At 41.5% G+C, this 19,612-nt stretch overlaps 3 protein-coding genes across 3 annotated transcripts; 2 read left to right on the top strand and 1 right to left on the bottom strand.

Annotated features, from left to right (window-relative positions):
* Nucleotides 1-774: 774 nt before the first annotated feature.
* On the bottom strand, nt 775-6,619 carry LOC139565621 (bcl-2-like protein 13). The gene is made up of 2 exons (XM_071386066.1): nt 6,392-6,619; nt 775-2,002 (listed from the first exon to the last, which is right to left on the bottom strand). The coding sequence occupies exons 1-2, from the start codon at nt 6,509-6,511 to the stop codon at nt 1,034-1,036; spliced, it is 1,089 nt and encodes a 362-aa protein (XP_071242167.1). The 5' UTR covers nt 6,512-6,619; the 3' UTR covers nt 775-1,033.
* A 2,703-nt stretch (nt 6,620-9,322) lies between these two features.
* On the top strand, nt 9,323-13,721 carry LOC139565623 (V-type proton ATPase subunit E 1-like). The gene is made up of 10 exons (XM_071386069.1): nt 9,323-9,432; nt 9,536-9,595; nt 10,276-10,341; nt 10,613-10,722; nt 10,995-11,061; nt 11,185-11,274; nt 11,698-11,766; nt 11,870-11,964; nt 12,141-12,228; nt 12,491-13,721. The coding sequence occupies exons 2-10, from the start codon at nt 9,563-9,565 to the stop codon at nt 12,551-12,553; spliced, it is 681 nt and encodes a 226-aa protein (XP_071242170.1). The 5' UTR covers nt 9,323-9,432; nt 9,536-9,562; the 3' UTR covers nt 12,554-13,721.
* Nucleotides 13,722-16,220: 2,499 nt separating this feature from the next.
* On the top strand, nt 16,221-19,105 carry LOC139565714 (adenosine deaminase 2-A-like). The gene is made up of 10 exons (XM_071386217.1): nt 16,221-16,599; nt 16,686-16,887; nt 17,011-17,247; nt 17,351-17,458; nt 17,578-17,696; nt 17,810-17,896; nt 18,021-18,093; nt 18,279-18,375; nt 18,583-18,785; nt 19,018-19,105. The coding sequence occupies exons 1-10, from the start codon at nt 16,221-16,223 to the stop codon at nt 19,103-19,105; spliced, it is 1,593 nt and encodes a 530-aa protein (XP_071242318.1).
* Nucleotides 19,106-19,612: the final 507 nt, after the last annotated feature.

Genomic DNA, 19,612 nt, shown 5'->3' with positions numbered 1-19,612 from the left:
ATATCCACAACAGGAAAAACTGTTCCACACATGGCCACTAGGAGGTAGTAAAGACACATCACACCATGTCAGAAAATTATAATAATACATCTAATTTAGTCAATCCTTCAGTTCAAAGAAAAAACGGTATATGTATGTACTTCATAGAAAGTGTTAACATTTATTATTTTTTTAACAGAGCGAGAATTAAGGTTGGGAATGTTTGCTGAGTAACCATAGTGTGTTTCACAATGAATATAAATGGCAAAGGGACATTTTCTTATCAAATATATTTCCCCCACACCGGCCAATGTAGGAAAATATTGGAGCACAGAGCATAATCTGAGTGCATTCAATTCTCTAGGGCTTGCAGAAGACCTTTATTGATCTGCCATGTTGAACAGGAAATCCATCTCTACGGTGTGTAGACAAATGGCAGCTGTTTTTCTGTATTACAGCAAACTGAGCAACAGGGGGCAGTGCAGAGTCGTTACTGTAAGCCCAGATATCCACACCTGCTACATAAGCTTTGGCCCTTTGCTGATTTGCAGCTGAGTCACTATACAGATTTATATCCACTAATACATTTGATCAAAAACTAACATAGTCACTGAGTTTGCCCACAGTGACACAGAACAAGCAATTATACAATAGCCCTTGAAGTGGCTCAACTATAGTCATAATTAGTGTGTGTGTGTGTGTGTGTGTTTGTGTGTGTCTGTGTGTGTGTGTGTGCATGTGGTTTTATTTTATAATGCATTGACAGGGACAAAAAATAAACAACAAACAAAGATATGTTTTTTAAGATATTTTAAGTGTAATTTCCTGTGAATTTACAGAGAAACCAAAATTCTTGCTCTTCCAAATCTCCTGAGCTCTTCCGTGAACTGAGTTAGCATAGGAAATAGATAAAAAATGCAACCAACCTTCATAATACTACATATATGCAAAGAAACGCATTGTGTAAAATCCAGTATGTACTTGGTGGAATAGTTTAGAGTAGATTTGAAAAGACCTGGGTTTTGGCTGCTGGGGCTCACAGGTTAGGGGTTTGCTACTTTCTGCAGTAGGCCACAGCCCCATAAGCTAACACTCCCACAATAGCCACCATTGCAGCGCCCCCACACATCAGCACAGGTAGCTCAGTGGCAGGGAGCGATGTAGCAGGCTCAGCCTCTGTCTTCTCTGGCGGAACCTCCTGCGTCACTGGTGGGATTTCCTGTGTCTCCTGGGCAGCGGGGAGCGAGACCGAGGACTCTGGTTGGCTGTTAGTTTGTCTCTCATCTGGTGGCTGTGGTGCTCCTGGTCCTAGGACCGGGGGAGGGTGGAGCTGCTCCTGCATAGAGTATTGGAGCTCTGAATGTAACTCAGCTAACGTAGGTATTGAGGGTACAGGAGTAGAGGAGGCAGAGGGGGGCTCTAGCTTCCAAACTGGCATGGGCATAGAGACGGTGGTGGCGTGGGATACTTCAGAAGGCTCCTCTTGGACAAATAGCTCCTCAGCCACAGACATCATTAAATCCATAGTCTCTTGCTGGTCAGCTGACACCTCAGATGAAGGTAATAATTCCTGGGTGTCCAGCTCCTCTTCCCTGAGCTCAGCCAGTTCTCCTTCTCCCCCCAGCACACTCATCACACTGGCCTGCAGCTCCTCCTCTTCTTCCAGGCTCCCGTCCTCCTCCTCCTCCTCTGCCAGCATCTCCTCCTCCTCCCGCTCTAGGTGGACCATGTCGGAGATGGAGGAGTGGTTCCCGCTGCGCTCCTCAGCTAGGTGAACCACTCCGTCGCTGCTGTCCAGGCTCTTGGTGTCCTCGGGGTCCATCATGTCTCCCATGGTGGACCAGGACTCTACCAGGCTGCTCTCTGTCTGCCAGGGGCCAGACCCGCCACTGTCTCCCTGGCTCAGCTGCAGCGTGGCAAGGCCCAGCCAATCAGGCTTCTGCTCTCCAGACAGGGAACTGACCTCACTGTCATCCCCTCTGGACACTGCTGGGACCTTGCCCTCCAGACTGAAAACCGGCCACTAGAGAGACACAACAGACAACCAACCATTAACATGAAAACATATTGGATAATATTGATCAAAACATAAAGTAAATTCCTAAAATCAACAGTAAATTAATCAACTGTAGTGAGTTGAATATAAAACCTTTATAACTACTTAATAGTTGCTAGAATGATTGTGTGTTTTTATGACACAGAATCTCATAGGGTCTGTTTCTGCTCTCTTGCTAACTACTAACTACGATGTCCTTCAGTGACGTCGACTGATCAAGTTCTGTGTGGAAAAAGTAGCACCCTCTGTTCCGTGTTGCAGCATTCTTTTCTATGTATAGCCTGGCCCTCACATGTCTGACTATGTATAGGCCCTATATATGTATTTCCATTTCAGCCAGGAGCGGAAGCTATTCCAGAGATTTCACATGACGTGACGTGTAGTCGAGAGTGGGGATATAGAGGAGAAGGGATGTTACAAACCCAGGACGAATGGAATACTGCAGTTGTGTAGTTGAAAACGTCTCACACAGTAAAACAGAGGACACAACGCATTGCAATTGCACAAAACGTTAGAGGTTGAAAAATACAGTGCATTCAGAAAGTATTCAGACCCCTTGACTTTTTCCACATTTTGCAATGTTACAATCTTATTCTAAAATGGATTCAATTGTTTTTTCCCCTCACCAATCTACACACAATACTCCATAATAAGCAAAAACAGATTTTTAGAAATGTTTGCTAATTTATAAAAAAATAAAACTGAAATATCACATTTACATAAGTATTCAGACCCTTTACTCAGTACTTTGTTGAAGCACCTTTGGCAGAAATTACAGCCTCAAGTCTTCTTGGGTATGACGCTACAAGCTTGACACACCTGTATTTGGGGAGTTTCTCCCATTCTTCTCTGCAGATCCTCTCAAGCTCTGTCAGGTTGGATGGGGAGCGTCACTGCACAGCTATTTTCAGGTCTCTCCAGAGATATTCGATCAGGTTCAAGTCCAGGCTCTGGCTTGGCCACTTAAGGACATTCAGAGACTTGTCCCAAAGCCACTCCTGCGTTGTCTTGGCTGTGTGCTTATGGTCATTGTCCTGTTTGAAGGTGAACCTTCGCCCCAGTCTGAGGTCCTGAGCACTCTGGAGCAGGTTTTCATAAAGGATCTCGCGGTACTTTGCTCCGTTCAACTTTCTCGATCCTGACTAGTCTCCCAGTCCCTGCTGCTGAAAGACATCACCACAGCATGATTCTGCCACCACCATGCTTCACTGTAGGGACGGTACCAGGTTTCCTCCAGACGTGACGCTTGGCATTCAGGCCAAAGAGTTCAATCTTGGTTTCATCAGACCAGAGAATCTTGTTTCTCGTGGTCTGAGAGTGTTTAGGTGCCTTTTGGCAAACTCCAAGTGGGCTGTCATGTGCCTTTTACTGAGGAGTGACTTCTGTCTGGCCACTCTACCATAAAGGCCTGATTGGTGGAGTGCTGCAGAGATGGTTATCCTTCTGGAAGATTCTCCCATCTCCACAGAGGAACTCTAGAGCTCTCTCAGAGTGACCATCGGATTCTTTGTCACGCCCTGACCTATATCTGTTTTCTTTATATTTTGGTTAGGTCAGGGTGTGACTAGGGTGGGTACGTTAGTTTTGTATTGTCTAGGGTTTTTGTATGTCAAGGGTTGTTGTAGGTCTAGGTGATTTTATATGTCTATGGTGGCCTGATATGGTTCCCAATCAGAGGCAGCTGTTTATCGTTGTCTCTGATTGGGGATCATATTTAGGTAGCCATTTCCCCTTTTGTGTTCGTGGGTTCTTGTCTATGTGTAGTTGCCTGTTCAGCACTCATTTTGTATAGCTTCACGGTTTGTTTTGTTATTTTGTTAGTTTTGTTCAGTGTTCATTCTTATAATTAAGAAGAATGTACGCATACCATGCTGCACCTTGGTCTCCACCTTTTGACGGCCGTGACATTCGTGGTCACCTTCCTGACCAAGGCCCTTCTCCCCCGATTGCTCAGTTTGGCCGGGCGGCTAGCTCTAGAGTCTTGGTGATTCCAAACTTCTTCCATTTAAGAATGAGGCCACTGTGTTTTTGGGGACCTTCAATGCTGCAGATTTCTTTTGGTACCCTTCCCCAGATCTGTGCCTCGACACAATCCTGTCTCGGAGCTCTACGGACAATTCCTTCGACCTCATGGCTTGGTTTTTGCTCTGACATGCACTGTCAACTGTGGGACATTATATAGACAGATGTGTTTATTTCCAAATCATGTCCAATCAATTGAATTTACCACAGGTGGACTCCAAACAAGTTGTAGAAACATATCAAGGATGATCAATGGAAATAGGATGCACCTAAACTGAAAATTCAAGTCTCATATCGAAGGGTCTGAATACTTATGTAAATAAGGTATTTGTCATTATGGGGTATTGTGTGTAGAATGTTTTTAAAATCCATTTTAGAAAAAGTCTGTAACGTAACAAAATGTGGAAAAAGTCAAGGGGTCTGAATACTTTTCGAAGGCACTGTATTCACCCAACACCCACTCTTCACCCTCTTATTGTCCCCTTGTCTTTCAGTCCATCCTTTCCATTTAAATGCCACCTGTATGTAATTGTTCATTCCTTGTATATTGAGATGGAATACATCTGTCCTTCATTGAGTGACCCTGATTAATCATTATGCATGCATGTAATCTCATCCCAGGCACAGAGTCAAAACACTGAGATCAAGTCAGAGCTGTTTATTACATAATGAAAAAGCATAGAACCACAGTGGCAGAGGACATTTATATCGGTCACCTTTATCCATGATATTTCCTGATTTGATCAACATTGAATGATCAAACAGCTCATGCACTTGTGCCGTACAACTTGTGTTCCTCTGCACAGTTACAGAATGCATTGTGTGTTTGTCCTGAGATGGACTGTCTCTGAGAGGCACATCAGCAGAGACCGTGGATTAAATATCTGTTGGCTAAAGCTGAGTGTAAGCTGTAAGCATGCCGAGAAAGTTGCCCTCTCTCTAACATCGAGGCCTGCCAGGTGTATGTTACTTGGCATTTTGGCACAAGGGGAACCAGTGACATGGTGATCACACTCTCCCTGCAAGGCACAGAGCAGGCTTATAGACAGATATCCACAAACGTGTTTATGTGGAAGGTTACTGTACAGTACCTGTTCTAAAGCATATTAATTGCTTAATCTGTCCAATAAGACTCATTCACTCTTTGAATTATAGGTTTCCCAATGATCCACCCCCTGACAATGGCTTTTAACCCCCACAGAGTTTAATTAAAACGAATCCCTATAATGTGGAGTCCCACTCCTTTCCAGACCTGGGTTCAATTACTATTTGACATCTTTCAGATACATTTAGTGTTTGGTCAAGTCTGTCTGGAGTGCCAGATGGACGGGGTTTGCACGTTTGCGACTATTCTATTGGTTCCATTGCACCAGGAAAGTTCAATCAAACCCAGATAAAGTATTTGCAATGATTTCAAATAGTATTTGAACCCAGGTTTTTTCTCTTCCCCATAGTATCAGATACCCATGGTACTGATGTCAGAGACTCATGGTCATGATATCAGAGCCCCAGAGATAAAAGGTCAGCCTGAATGTCAGACAGAGGAAACGACACATTCTCAGCCCCTCGTGAACCATCTGATGATCTTATCCGATTGGATTTCTAGAAACAGACACATGACAACAGACACATACACGCATGTGCACACACAAACATATACACAGGAACGTACGGACACAGACACACACACTCGAGGAAAGGCCGCACATAAGCTAGTATTTTCTGATGTCAATGACAAGTTAGCTGGACACAAGACTTCGGACATAACCCTGTCCCTGTTGATTTAATTAGTTACTAATGACACCCACCAAACAACACCCAGAGAAACAGACCTGTTTATGTTGACAGGTGATACACACGGTTAAAAGCTCTTGGAGTTGTGCCCTTCATAACATCAAAGAGCTCCATGATGGCTGATATAGATGCCTTCTATATTGGTTTAACAAAGCAAGCTTTTACAAGGCCCTCTCCCCTCAACTACATATATTACTACTACTTGTGTGTACTATTATGTCCTACTAATACTACTACAGTACTATACACTCACACACCTCAATTCCCCTAAAACAGGGCTCTCCAACCCTGTTCCTAGAGAGATACCCTCCTGTAGATTTTTCGCTCCAACCCAAGTTGTAACTAACTTGATTCATCGTATCAACCAGCTAATTATTAGAGTCAGGTGCGCTCGATTAGGGTGGGAATAAAAACCTACCGGATGGTAGCTTTCCAAGAACAGGGTAGGAGAGCCCTGCCCTAAAACAACAACAAGATATCCTGTGATGCGGCCTTGCATTCCATTAATTAAGAGCAGAATAAAATAAGTGTCTTTCTTACCTGGCTCCTCTCTGTAAAGTGTTGAAAGTTGTAGGTGAGAGACAGATGTTGAAATAGAGTAAGAGATGTGCACTCGGACAGAAAGTCAGGGCTGAGGACACAGCGACAAGAGGGTGACATACACGCTGTAGTTAGCAATGGACTACCAGCTGCTCCACAGGACACAGCAGCCCCCTCCCTCTCTCTCTCTCTCTCTCTCTCTCTCTCTCTCTCTCTCTATCTCACTCTTCCACTCTCTCTCTTTCTCCATCCCCTGTCCAGTATCCAGACTATGACGTAACAGTTGGCTACAATGTGGCCATGCATGTTTTATGGAGGGAAAAATAAATATATTCCATTTGTAAGAGGCTGCTATAGAATTGCAGCATGCAAAGGGATTGAATACTTCATCATTGTGCCAGCTTGGTAAAATAGCTCTGCCTTCTATTATGCCTATTGTCTTGCACTGGGTAGACCTAACTAGTTGTAAGTCAGTGTAAAACCTCTGAGTGACATAATAATTAACAGTACAGAGGAGGCAGAGAGGGTAGTGCTGTCACAGGCAGTTGGCCAAAGTTGTCTGACACACTTCCAGATGGAAGACAGTCATTCACTGTTCTGTAGAAGGAAAGAATGCAGACTGAGTCAGAACAAGAATGGAAACTGTGCTATTTTTATGGAATTACTCTAACCCTCTAGCATCATCTACTGGCAAGGCCCGTACATGGTCTGCAGCGCCATGGTCTGCACCATTGACTACATAGTCAGTCTGCAGCGTGCTAATTTATTCCTGAGGATTATTACGAAAATCCTTTAAATAAATGTTGGTGGGAGGGGCTACAGGAGGCTGGGTTCATTGTAATGGATGTAATGGAATAAATGGGACAGAGTCAAACATGTGGTTTCCATATGTTTGATACTGTTCCTTTCATTCCATTCCAGCCATTACAATTAGCCCATCCTCCTATAGCTCCTCTCACCAGCCTCCACTGATGTTGACTTTATCCACAATTTTTATGGTATTAGCTACAACCATGTATCAAATCATTTAAACTATTAACATTTGAGAAACATTTTCAGTGAGAAGTCCATGCTTGACAGCTTTATTTAATTTAATACAAGCATTCAGAAAGTATTCATACCCCTTGACTCATTCCACATTATGTTGTGTTATAGCCTGAATTCAAAATGGATTAAATATATGGTTTTCTCTCATCTACGCACAATACCCCATAAAGACAAAGTGAAAACATGTTTTTAGAAATGTTTGCAAATGTATTGAAAATGAAATACAGAAATATCTAATTTACATAAGTATTCATAACCCTGAGTCAATACATGTTAAAAATAGCACAGAGTTTCCATTCTGGGTCTGACTCAGTCTGGATTCTTTCCTTCTACAGCACAGTGAATGACTGTCTGCCATCTGGAAGTGTCTGCCTTTGGCAATGATTACAGCTTTGAGTCTTTCTGGGTAAGTCTCTAAGAGCTTTGCACACCTGGATTGTCAATATTTGCGAAATATTATTTTTAACATTCTTTATGCTCTGTCAAGTTGGTTGTTGATCATTGCTAGACAGCCATTTTCAAGTCTTGCCATAGATTTTTCAAGCTGATTTAAGTCAGAACTGTAACTAGGCCCTTCAGGAACATTACATGTCATCTTGGTAAGCAACTCCAGTGTATATTTGGCCTTGTGTTTTTTTAACCTGTGCTTAACTCTATTTTGTTTATTTTTTTATCCTAAAAAGCTCCCTAGTCCTTGCCGATGACAGGCATACGTATGTATGTATAGTCCTCAGAAATGTGTTGTGTTGGATTTGCCCCAAACATAACACTTTGTATTCAGGACATAATGTTAATTTCTTTGCCACATTCTTTGCAGTTTTACTTTAGTGCCTTATTGCAAACAGGATGCATGTTTTTATAATATTTGTATTAGTATTGTGGAGTAACTACAATGTCGATCCATCCTCAGTTTTCTCCTATCACAGCCAGTAAACTCTGAAACAGTTTTAAAGTCACCATTTGCCTCGTGGTGAAATCCCTGAGCGGTTTCCTTCCTAGCCGGCAACTGAGTTAGGAAGGATGCCTCTGTCTTTGTAGACTGGGTGTAATGATACACCATCCAAAGTTTCATTAATACCTTGCTCAAAGAGATATTCAACGTCTGCTTTTTTATATTTACCCATCTACCAATAGGTTCCCTTTTGTGCGAGGCATTGGAAAACCTCCCTGGTCTTTGTGGAATCTGTGTTTGAAATTCACTGCTCGACTGAGTGACCTTACATATAATTGTATGTGTGTGATATAGAGATTAGGTAGTCATTAAAAAACAATGTTAAACACTGTTATTGCACACAGAGTGAGTCCATGCAACTTGTTAAGCAAATGTTTACTCCTGAACTTATTTAGGCTTACCATAACAAAGGGGTTGAATACTTACTATAAAGTACTACTTAAGTATTTTTTTGGGGTATCTGTACTTTACTTTACTATTTATATTTTTGACTACTTTTACTTATACTTCACTACATTCCTGAAGAAAATAATGTAATTTTTACTCTTTACATTTTCCCTAAGACCCAAAAGTACTCATTACGTTTTGAGTGCTTAGCAGGACAGGGAAATTGTCAATTCAGGCACTTATCAAGAGAACATCCTTGGTCATCCCTACTGCCTCTGATCTGGCGGACTCACTAAACAAACACAAATGCTTAATTTGTAAATGATATTTGAGTGTTGGAGTGTAAAAGAAAATGGTGGCGTCTAATATAAGACGCTAATATATCTAATACAATTGGATACTTTTTCCACCACTGTTTATTAGATATTTTACAAATGTAATCCACTGCACTCACTCGTTTTTGTTAATATATAGCCCTAACCTAACGTAGCAGGCATGATATACAGTACCGGTAGTGTGTGCTCATCACACATCTTACTGGTGGGTGAGACCGGAAGTAAACATCATGTGACGTTGAAAATCAGCTGATCCAGCGTAGACGTCTTTAGTCACGACTACAACGATTAATCCATACATTCCTGGCTGTATTTCACTGGTATTTAATGAATTGATTGATACATCGCACTAAAGGATTTACAATATTGAAAACCATGTTGCATTTATTGTATTTAAATCACGCTGTTTATATTTTATTCAAGGAAACAAGATACTAGACTGCTGCAACCATGGCGCTCAGCGATGCCGACGTTCAGAAGCAGGTACATTGCAATTACAGCCTTTTAACCTTCATCCGTCTATCCAACTTCTGCACTATTAAGGCCTTTTACCTTTCCAATTATAAATGTTTGCAACTGTATATTTGTAAGGAGCATAATTGTGATTGTATCATGCCAAGGTTGTCCTTGAAAAGAAATCAGAAATAATTCTACTAAAATACAATCACAATGTCTAGTATAATTAGGACGTTTAATTGTTAATACATTTAATTTAGACATAATTGCACAATACATTTACTCAGTGCTGTATTTGTGAGGTAGAGATGCAATATATGGTCACATGATGGTAAAACCCATGGTCAGCGGAGGAACTTGAGTGATCCTATGTCTGGGTGTCTTGTCTCACCAACCCTTCTCATGCACTGTATATAAAGTAGAATATATTAGGAGGCTTCATAATTACATTTCCCTCTGTAGTTTATGGTTTAGAAACATGTTTTTTAGATGAAAATGATGATGAAACAGAAATGTAAGCTATACACATTCCACACTACATGGTGGAACCAAAAGAGAAGTTAATTCATGTACAGAGCAATGAAGCTTTCTAAGTCTGCCTCTTGACTCTCTTCAGTATGAAACATGACTTGGAAAGCATGCCTAATGTGGTGAGTCTTATACTGTCAAATCATCTCTAATTCACACTGTTCTATCCCCCTGTATAGATCAAACACATGATGGCCTTCATTGAGCAGGAGGCCAATGAGAAGGCAGAAGAAATTGATGCCAAGGTACAGTGCTTATTCACAAGAGACTGGCATAGTTCAGCACATACACATTGTGTGTTTTCAGCAAACACAAACTCAAAAGATTTGCATAGGCACGTTCAACTGAAATAAGAAAGCATGATCACTCCCCTAAGACATGAGACTTTACTGAATTAAAGCAATCATTTTAGTACCTTTTAACAGTTCTACTGGTTCAATGCTTCTTAGAATGCATCCTCATAAAGACAAGGCCTCCTAATTGCATACTCTGAGTGACAAGTGTCTCCCCCTGCAGGCAGAAGAGGAGTTCAACATCGAGAAGGGCCGTCTGGTGCAGACCCAGAGGTTGAAGATCATGGAGTATTATGAGAAGAAAGAGAAGCAGATCGAGCAGCAGAAGAAAATGTTAGTCACTCTTTTTCTTTACAGCTCAGGCAGTGTTGCTGCTGGTCTCTCAGCTCCCTCAGAGACTTCCTCAATCTCTTCTTTCTCTAAAGAGGAATTTCTCTGACAGACAACTTCCTTTTAAGTCTTTTATATTCTAAATTTGAAGTCACATTCAACAGCTCATTCGTTGTAACAAGCACAGTATATGTTACAGTAGCTATAACTTACACCTGCTTGGACTTGTGATGTGGTCCTGTGCCACAGGTTTACTTACCTCTCTTCCTCTGTAGTCAAATGTCTAACCTGATGAACCAGGCTCGTCTGAAGGTATTAAAGGCTCGCGACGACATGATTTCAGTAAGTTTAATTTGTCTTGGCTGGAATATTGTTTTGTTCAAACACAGCCAGAGGCATGATGTTCTGCTACAGCACCGCATTCTATGTAAATAATAGGCTAACCCTCTCAATGTGTGTACTCAGGAAATGTTGAGCGAGGCGCGTCAACGGCTGGCCAACGTAGCCAAGGACCCAGCCAGGTACCCAGCACTGATGGACGGGCTGGTTCTGCAGGCGAGGCCTTTTTTGAAATAATGCAATACTTGTCACTGACACAGTTTTAGTGTTTTTATTAGGATTCCCATTAGCTATTGCTAAAGCAGCAACTACTCTTCCTAGGGTCCACACAGAACATAAAACATGACATAATACAGAACATAAATCGACAGGAACAGCTCAAGGAGAACGACATGCATGTAAAATAAGACCAATAGAACCCAACGCTGAGAGAAACAGAAAGAACTATTACTCTAGGCCTACATTCATATGTTACATTTACATTCAGTAGCGTCTATCAGTTACACTCATGCAAACATGTCAGTATGCATTTACATAGGCCTGCACGTTGTTTAGGTCAAAGGCATTGTGCGGTGAGTTTTTCACTTTATTTGAAGCAAATGTTTTGAATGTGTCTGTCGCTCTGTTGTTTAATATTAGGGTTTCTATCAGCTTCTTGAGACCAAAGTGACCATCCGCTGTCGTAAACAGGACCTGCAGGTGCTTCAGGTTAGAATGATCCTTTTCACTTGGTAACAGTTCAATGTTGTTCCAAGTGTATTTCCTTGTATACCGGGTTGATGCATGATTCATATGTTGTATTCCTATTCAGGCGGCTATCCAGAAGACCATTCCCAGCTATAAAGCAGCAGTGAAGAACAATATTGAGGTTCGCATCGACCAGGACAACTTCCTGTCCCCAGACATGTAAGAGGACAGTCCCTTGTCTCAATGTGAACCCATTCATTTCAAATAGGTTTTTACTTTGATTTAGTATTGATTGATTAACACGTCATTGACATTTTTCTTTCTTCTGTGGTCTTTCTAAGGTGTCAGTCAAGGGTTCATGAGTTAATTTAAAGATGTTTGTGTGTCTCCTTCAGTTCTGGAGGTATTGAAATCTACAACGCTGATGGGAAGATCAAGGTGTCCAACACCCTAGAGAGCAGACTGGACCTCATGGCTCAGCAGGTAAGGGCACAGGGACAGTCTCACAGGAACTATAGTGGCACTATGAACAGCTAGCACATCTAGTTAATTGACAGTTTTCCTATATAAACAACCAACAGTGTGAATATCCTTGCATAAAGCTATCGGCTTACCAAGATTCTTTAGATGTATACGCTGTGTGAAGTTTTGCACATGATTGTACTGCAAATTCTCAGATATAGTTTGGCCCTGTTTTTCATGAGGTTCAGCTTGGCACTAATCCAGTGTCTGTCTTTCTGCTCAGATGATGCCTGAGATTCGAGTGGCTCTCTTTGGTCAGAACCAGAACCGCAAGTTTTTGGACTGAGTGTCTCCATCCATCGTCTTGAAGAGGAGTTATTTATTTTTGTTGTGTGAAAATGACCAATGCTGTGTCTGTGAGAAGAATTCCAAAAACGCAGTTAAAAATGGAAAAGACACCGTTTTGTTGTTTTGTCATGTATTATTGTATTTCTGTGCATCTTGGGACAGTATAAAAGTTGAACTTCATTGCAGATATGAGTAGGAGGAGCAACTTTTGCACAGTGGTAATGGATCTGCTGCTCCCCCTGGGATCTTGGTTTACACACCGCAGTCATCTTTATTATGATTGGCTGGACAGTAATCATTTCAGTCTGATTGGATCAGGCTGCATGAGAGAAATAGAGTACCACAGTATGAGTCATAATTCCTATAAAAACTAGTGGTCAAACAAGGAAATGGTTCCAATCGTTTTTTCACCATACATTTTTCCAATAGGGGATTTTAGAAACACTCAAAATAAGGGCTGTGTTTCATGTAGGCTTACCTTGGCGTGACGTTTTGAGTACTGTGTAAATCTCTCTAGGACAAGGTGACTTTTATCAATGTATTAACCTAAAAAAAAGTAAATTCTAATGTGGCTATAATAAAGAACTACAAATGCCATGATGATCGGGACGAGACTGCCGAATCGAGGCAAAGGTAAGAATCTCGGATTTGAGAGTAAATAGAGCTGAATATATTGATAAATCACCTTGTCCCAGAAATGTACATGGTTAACAAAATGTCAACCCATGGTAAGCCTACATGAAATACAGCCCTTATTGTGGGTAATTTTAGAAACACTTAAGGGGAAAACATGGTGGGGAAATTATTGGAACCATTTCATTGTTTGACCGCTAGGTTTTATGGGTATTATGACAGCTCCACTGTGGGGCTCTATTGTAGCCAATGCATCTTGTATCGGTTCCTTATTTCAGCTAATAACATCTTCCTCTCATGAAAAAAATATATTAAAACATTGCATAGAGCATTGACTCACCCATAGCTATTTGCTCCCATGCATCACAATTTAAATGAAGTGATGCTGGAAAAACATCGAAGACCAACTATGTCCTTGTTGAATCCAATTAAGTTATTGATATGTCTTTGCTGTTGTATCATGAAACAAGGAAGGGTCAAAATTTAAAAGAGGTTATTGTGAAAATGTTATAAAGATTAAATCGATAGTATGAGTTGCCGGCTCTTTTTTGACTTACACAGATTTCTCTATCGTGCTGTAATACCACACATTTTTTGGTGACAAAGGAGTTGCACTATAGTCTCTTGTTATTTATTAAATTTAATCATCCATAGCCCCTCCAGAGAATCTCATGACATGCTACATTTGTGGTCCGCATTCTGCTGACTAGCAACAACCATTAAAGAAGTGGGTATACCACAATGGTATTGTGAGCCCGTCAACTCAGACTAAATAGCATAGTACTGGGGTAGTTTATTGAGAGAGGTTTACACACTTGAGAAGGAAAAAGTGAATAAGGGAAGTGTACAATACTTTGCTTTGTTGCTTTTCATTTGTAAGTATGCTTTATTTTATTCATGTAAATGTTGGTTGCATTCAATTGTTTTGATTCAAATTGTATGATTATCTGAACATTACTGTTCAGGGCTGTGTTTCATTGTTCTTAGAAAGCAAATTTTCTTTGTCACGCACGTGTTTAGCAGATGTTATTGCGAGTGTAGCGAAATGCTTATGTTTCTAGCTCCAACAGTGCAGTAACATCTAACAATACACACAATCTAAATTAAAGGAATGGAATTAAGAATATATAAATATTTTGACGAGCAATGTTGGAGCAGCATAGATTAAGATAGTGGAATAGGATAGAATACAGTGTATACAGTTGAAGTCGGAAGTTTACATACGCCTTAGCCAGATACATTTAAACTCAGTTTTTCACAATTCCTGACATTTAATCTTAGTAAACATTCCCAGTCTTAGGTCAGTTAGGATCACCACTTTATTTTAAGAATGTGAAATGTCAATAATGGAGAGAATTATTTATTTCAGCTTTTATTTCTTTCATCACATTCCCAGTGGGTCAGAAGTTTACATACACTCAATTAGTATTTGGTAGCATTGCCTTTAAATTGTTTAACTTGGGTCAAACGTTTCGGGTAGCCTTCAACAAGCTTACCAAAATAAGTTGGGTGGATTTTGGCCCATTGCTCCTGACAGAGCTGGTGTAACTGAGTCAGGTTTGTAGGTCTCCTTGCTCGCACACGCTTTTTCAGTTCTGCCCACAAATGTTCTATGGGATTGAGGTCAGGGCTTTGGAATGGCCACTCCAATACCTTGACTTTGTTGTCCTTAAGCCATTTTTGCCACAACTTTGGAAGTATGCTTGGGGTCATTGTCCATTTGGAAGACCTATTTGCGACCAAGCTTTAACTTCCTGACTGATGTCTTGAGATGTTGCTTCAATATATCCACATAATTTTCAATCCTCACGATGCCATCTATTTTGTGAAGTTACCAGACCCTCCTGCAGCAAAGCACCCCCACAACATGATGCTGCCACCCCCGTGCTTCACAGTTGGGATGGTGTTCTTTGGCTTTTAAGCCCCCCCCCCCCCCCCCCCCTGTTTTCCTCCAAACATAACGGTGGTCATTATGTCCAAACAGTTCCATTTTTGTTTCATCAGACCAGAGGACATTTCTCCAAAAAGTACAATCTTTGTCCCCATGTGCAGTTGCAAACCGTAGTCTGGCTTTTTTATGGCAGTTTTGGAGCAGTGACTTTTTCCTTGCTGAGCGGCCTTTCAGGTTATGTCGATATAGGACTAATTTTACTGTGGATATAGATAGTTTTGTGCCTGTTTCCTCCAGCATCTTCACAAGGTCCTTTGCTGTTGTTCTGGGATTTATTTGCACTTTTCGCACCAAAGTACGTTCATCTCTAGGAGACAGAATTTTGCAATTCTAAAAAAATGTTTCTGAGGTCTTGACTGATTTCTTTTGATTTTCCCATGATATCAGGCAAAGAGGCACTGAGTTTGAAGGTAGGCCTTGAAATACATCCACAGGTACACCTCCAATTGACTCAAATGATGTCAATTAGCCTATCAGAAGCTTCTAAAGCCATGACATAATTTTCTGGAATTTTCCAAGCTGTTTAAAGGCACAGTCAATTTAGTGTATGTAAACTTCTGATCCACTGGAATTGTGATACAGTGAAATAATCTGTCTGTAAACAATTGTTGGAAAAATTACTTGTGTCATGCACAAAGTAGATGTCCTAACCGACTTGCCAAAACTATAGCTTGTTAACAAGAAATTTGTGTAGTGGTTGAAAAATGAGTTTTAATGATTCCAAACTAAGTGTATGTAAACTTCCGGCTTCAACTGTATATATGAGATAAGAAATGCAGAATATGTTTTTTTTTTAATTAAGTGACTGTCGTGATGCTGGTGAGTTACCGCCGCTCTGATTTCCAAAAGTTCTTCCCGGCTTTATGTAATAACACAAAAATTCCTGGGCTAATAATGTAAGAAATAATACGTTTAAAAAACTTGATAATGCAAAGTTTCCTAAGAGCATGAAGCACGGCAGCCCTATCTGTTGGTGCTATTTTCTCTTGTAGCATCAGCGTATAGGTTTACCTTGTGTTCTAAATTACAATCTCTGAAAAAGTCTTTATTCATTGTTGAATTAAATCTCGTATTTAGTTGAATGAGTGGCCTCCTCAAGAAGGATTTCCACAGCCGCTTCTTCCAACCTCCAATGACACTGCAGGACAAGGTGGTTTTGCCCTCTAGAGGGAGCTATACCATCACCCTCCAGTTGGCAGCTGTGATGTGCTGTGTGACAGTATGCGGCGGGACCCCTGACCCCAGTCAGAGGGAGACGATGTTGCACCAAGAGGACCCCAGGCAGACAGGAGGCCGTGTACAGTTGACAGGGGCAGAGCAGCAGCTCGACACACATTTTCACAAGCTAAAAGAACAAGAGATGGCTGTAGCCCAGTTCCCTCCTGCCATTCACTTCTTCAAGGCACGGCGCCACATCCATAGGAGTCCCATCTTTAGCCTGCTGCAAATAATGCCCAAAGGTAACACAGTAATACAGTCCCACCTCCCTACAAATGTTTACCATCGATTTAACTACGGTTAGTACATTCTCTATGCTGGGTCACAGGGGCAGCCCTCCACATCCACAGCTTATCCCTGGTGAGTGTTGATTGGCTGGTGAAGAACATCACATACAGGCCCCATTGTTACATCTGCTTCACATGGGGCAGGTCTGTACGGTTTGTCTTCTCTACCTGGGACTGCCTCTACTGGCAACTGTTGAAGACCTTGAGAGCCAACATGGCGTATCCTACAGACTTTGACTACAGGTAGTCCACTATATCATCAAAGCCAAGCAATACAAATAGGCGTCTGTGAATGAACACATGTAGTAGCAAAAACAACTTTCTTATTCATGGAAGGGTAGTTTGTCTTTTTGGAAGTTTTTCCAGCTTGATGCAAAACCTCACACTGTCCACTGATGATCCAAACAATACCAACCCGAGCCAAGATGCAGTGTGGGAGAGGTTTGAGATGGCATTCGTGGCCATAGCTGGGCTGGTCAGCTACGCTCCTGTGTTTAAAGACTTTCTCTACAAGGGCTTAGAACAGCTGTTTCATGACAACATCATGTACCTGGAACTAAGAACTGAGCTATCAAGGGTTAGTACTGTGGGCCTTAATCGAAAGTATATTGGGAAATGTAGTGGGCTGGAATTACATGTTACCTAGGCTATTTTAGATAGCTATATTTTTTTCTTCCCCCAAGGGTTTTTGGTGATGTGTTTTGAGCATCCATGATAAAGCCTGGTCCTTGAGGACTTATCAGGAAGGCACTCACCAGTTTGTGGCTGAACACCCTGGCTTTCTGGGAGCTCAACTCATAATTTCTGTCCCTAGGTACAGTACAGACAAATACTATTTATAATCATTTCGGACACTCTATCTGTGCTTGACTGAGCTAGCATGTTGCAATGGAAACAATAGAATGATTGGCACTGCCCTTGTGTGCACCTTAGGGTTCTAAGTGTGTCTGATGTTAAAGCAGCTGTAAAAGAGGCCATTCAGATGCAGAAGGATTTCCCAGAGTTCGTTGCAGGATTCGACCTGGTGAGAATTCTTTTGAGGGGTAGAACCAATCATTATGCCCACTCATTACTGAAAATAAATACAGAATGATGATGATTTAATACAATGTTTACAAAATTATTTATTACATTGCATCTATTCGACATACGTTTTAAAGTGAACTGTTCTTTTGTGGTTTTAGGTTGGCAAGCTCTCTACCTGCAGAGCTTGGAGTCACGCTGCCATACTTCTTTCATGCAGGAGAGACTGGCAAGCATAGGATGATTGATTTAAAACAATTGTGTTTTAAAAACAAATCTACGGTATATACACATTATTGTGATGCACTTATAGTATAACGTGTGTGTGTGTGCACGCATTCATACTTTTGCAGACCATGAAGGCACTGAAGTGGATGAAAACATTCTGGATGCCCTACTGTTCAACACCACACGAATTGGGCATGGGTGTTAGGGGGGGGGGACATAGGGTTATATACATGTCTAATACTGAGGGAATTGAAGCCAGGTGTGTAGGAAAACAAGACAAGACAAATGGAAAAATGAAAGGTGGATCAGCGATGGCTATAAAGCCGGTGACGTCGACCGCCGAACGCCGCCCGAACAAGGAGAGGAACCAACTTTGGCGGAAGTCGTGACAATGGGTATGCGTTGGCACACCACCCACTGGCAAAGGAGCTCTCCATGAAAGACAACGTGGCTGTGGAAGTATGCCCCATCTCAAACCAGGTAAATGCCATATTGTCTGTCAGTACTCATCATAATATTAACAAATTCCCATTGGTTAAATAAAAAAGCTGCACTGTAGGGTATTTCAGTTTGATGACAGTAAAGTTAATCTTAACTGTAACTCTAGATTTCTCTGTGTCAGTTGTCATTAGTCCATTGAGTTAAATCAGTGTTGACGTCCCTGAATCCTTGTGTGTCAATGACCAGGTGCTGAAGCTTGTGTCCAACCTAAGGAACCACCCTGCAGCTGTGCTGATGTCTGAGGGCTACCCCATGGTGGTCAGCTCTGATGACCCGTCCCTGTTTGGGACCACTGAGCGTTCCTATGACTTCTATGAGGTGTTTGTGGGCATCGGTGGCTTGAGGGCTAACCTGGGCACTCTCAAGGAGCTGGCCATCAACTCCATAAGGTGGTCAAGAGTTGTTTAGAGAATTTCAATGTAATAGTACTTCATGTATCTCTATGGTATTACCTCTGTTTGCTCTGGATAATAAGTGTTTCATCTCTCATGGCTGTTAACATAGCTAGCTAGCGTATGGGTGATTGGGTTCGGAGATTAACAACTGCTTAATTTGTAGTCGTGAAAAGTATGTTTGACAAAGTTGTAGTTATATGACCTAGTAACCACGACTCTACCATAGATATAGCTCACTGCCATCACAGTTGAAGGAGAGAGGGCTGGCCATGTGGCAGAGGATGTGGGATAAGTTCATCTCTGAGAACTCATAGAGAAATCCCTGAGCAGTCGAGGACGGGACTTCTTCAAAACCACAATGATGTCAACTCAGCTCTATATGATGTCAATGCAGACACATATTCTCTGACCCTCTTTGGTGAAAATCTACAGTGAATCAATAACAAACCACAAATGAGCGTAAATACAGGAATCATATTTATTCTTTCTTTGCTCAATAGCATTTCACATTCTGTGAAGAATGTAAATCTGTCCCCATGAAGCTATGTACAACCAACAGCTCACTAAGATCACACGGTCATCTCACTGCTGACCACCGATTGGCTTTTCAAAGCATGATGATAACTCCTATAGTCCCGCTGTATTGTCTCTGGTACAGTAGGCCTAACTATCTCAGTGTCATACTATCCAGGTCTGTGCCCAAACAGTTCGAGCTTCTACTTTTAAAAATCCACCTTTGCAGAAATAAGTCTCTCACTGTTGCCGCTTGTTATAGACCCTTGTTATTAGCCCCCGACTGTGCCCTGGACACCATTGGTGAA

The sequence above is a fragment of the Salvelinus alpinus genome, chromosome 37, assembly GCF_045679555.1.
Source record: "Salvelinus alpinus chromosome 37, SLU_Salpinus.1, whole genome shotgun sequence".
Lineage (NCBI taxonomy): Eukaryota > Metazoa > Chordata > Actinopteri > Salmoniformes > Salmonidae > Salvelinus > Salvelinus alpinus.
Note: the sequence above shows the minus strand (reverse complement) of the source record. Positions and strands in the feature narration are given on the sequence as shown.

Bases quoted from the DNA above. Each gene is read 5' to 3' on its own strand.
- LOC139565621 (XM_071386066.1), bottom strand. From the start codon at position 6,511: ATGTCACCCTCTTGTCGCTGTGTCCTCAGCCCTGACTTTCTGTCCGAG. The intron at 2,003-6,391 runs GTAAGAAAGACA...GTGTCTCTCTAG, and splicing joins ACTTTACAGAGAGGAGCCAG to TGGCCGGTTTTCAGTCTGGA.
- LOC139565623 (XM_071386069.1), top strand. From the start codon at position 9,563: ATGGCGCTCAGCGATGCCGACGTTCAGAAGCAG. The intron at 10,723-10,994 runs GTTAGTCACTCT...CTTCCTCTGTAG, and splicing joins ATCGAGCAGCAGAAGAAAAT to TCAAATGTCTAACCTGATGA. The intron at 11,062-11,184 runs GTAAGTTTAATT...GTGTGTACTCAG, and splicing joins CTCGCGACGACATGATTTCA to GAAATGTTGAGCGAGGCGCG.
- LOC139565714 (XM_071386217.1), top strand. From the start codon at position 16,221: ATGAGTGGCCTCCTCAAGAAGGATTTCCACAGCCGCTTCTTCCAACCT. The intron at 17,459-17,577 runs GTACAGTACAGA...TGTGCACCTTAG, and splicing joins CTCATAATTTCTGTCCCTAG to GGTTCTAAGTGTGTCTGATG. The intron at 17,697-17,809 runs ATCATTATGCCC...TTTAAAGTGAAC, and splicing joins TCTTTTGAGGGGTAGAACCA to TGTTCTTTTGTGGTTTTAGG.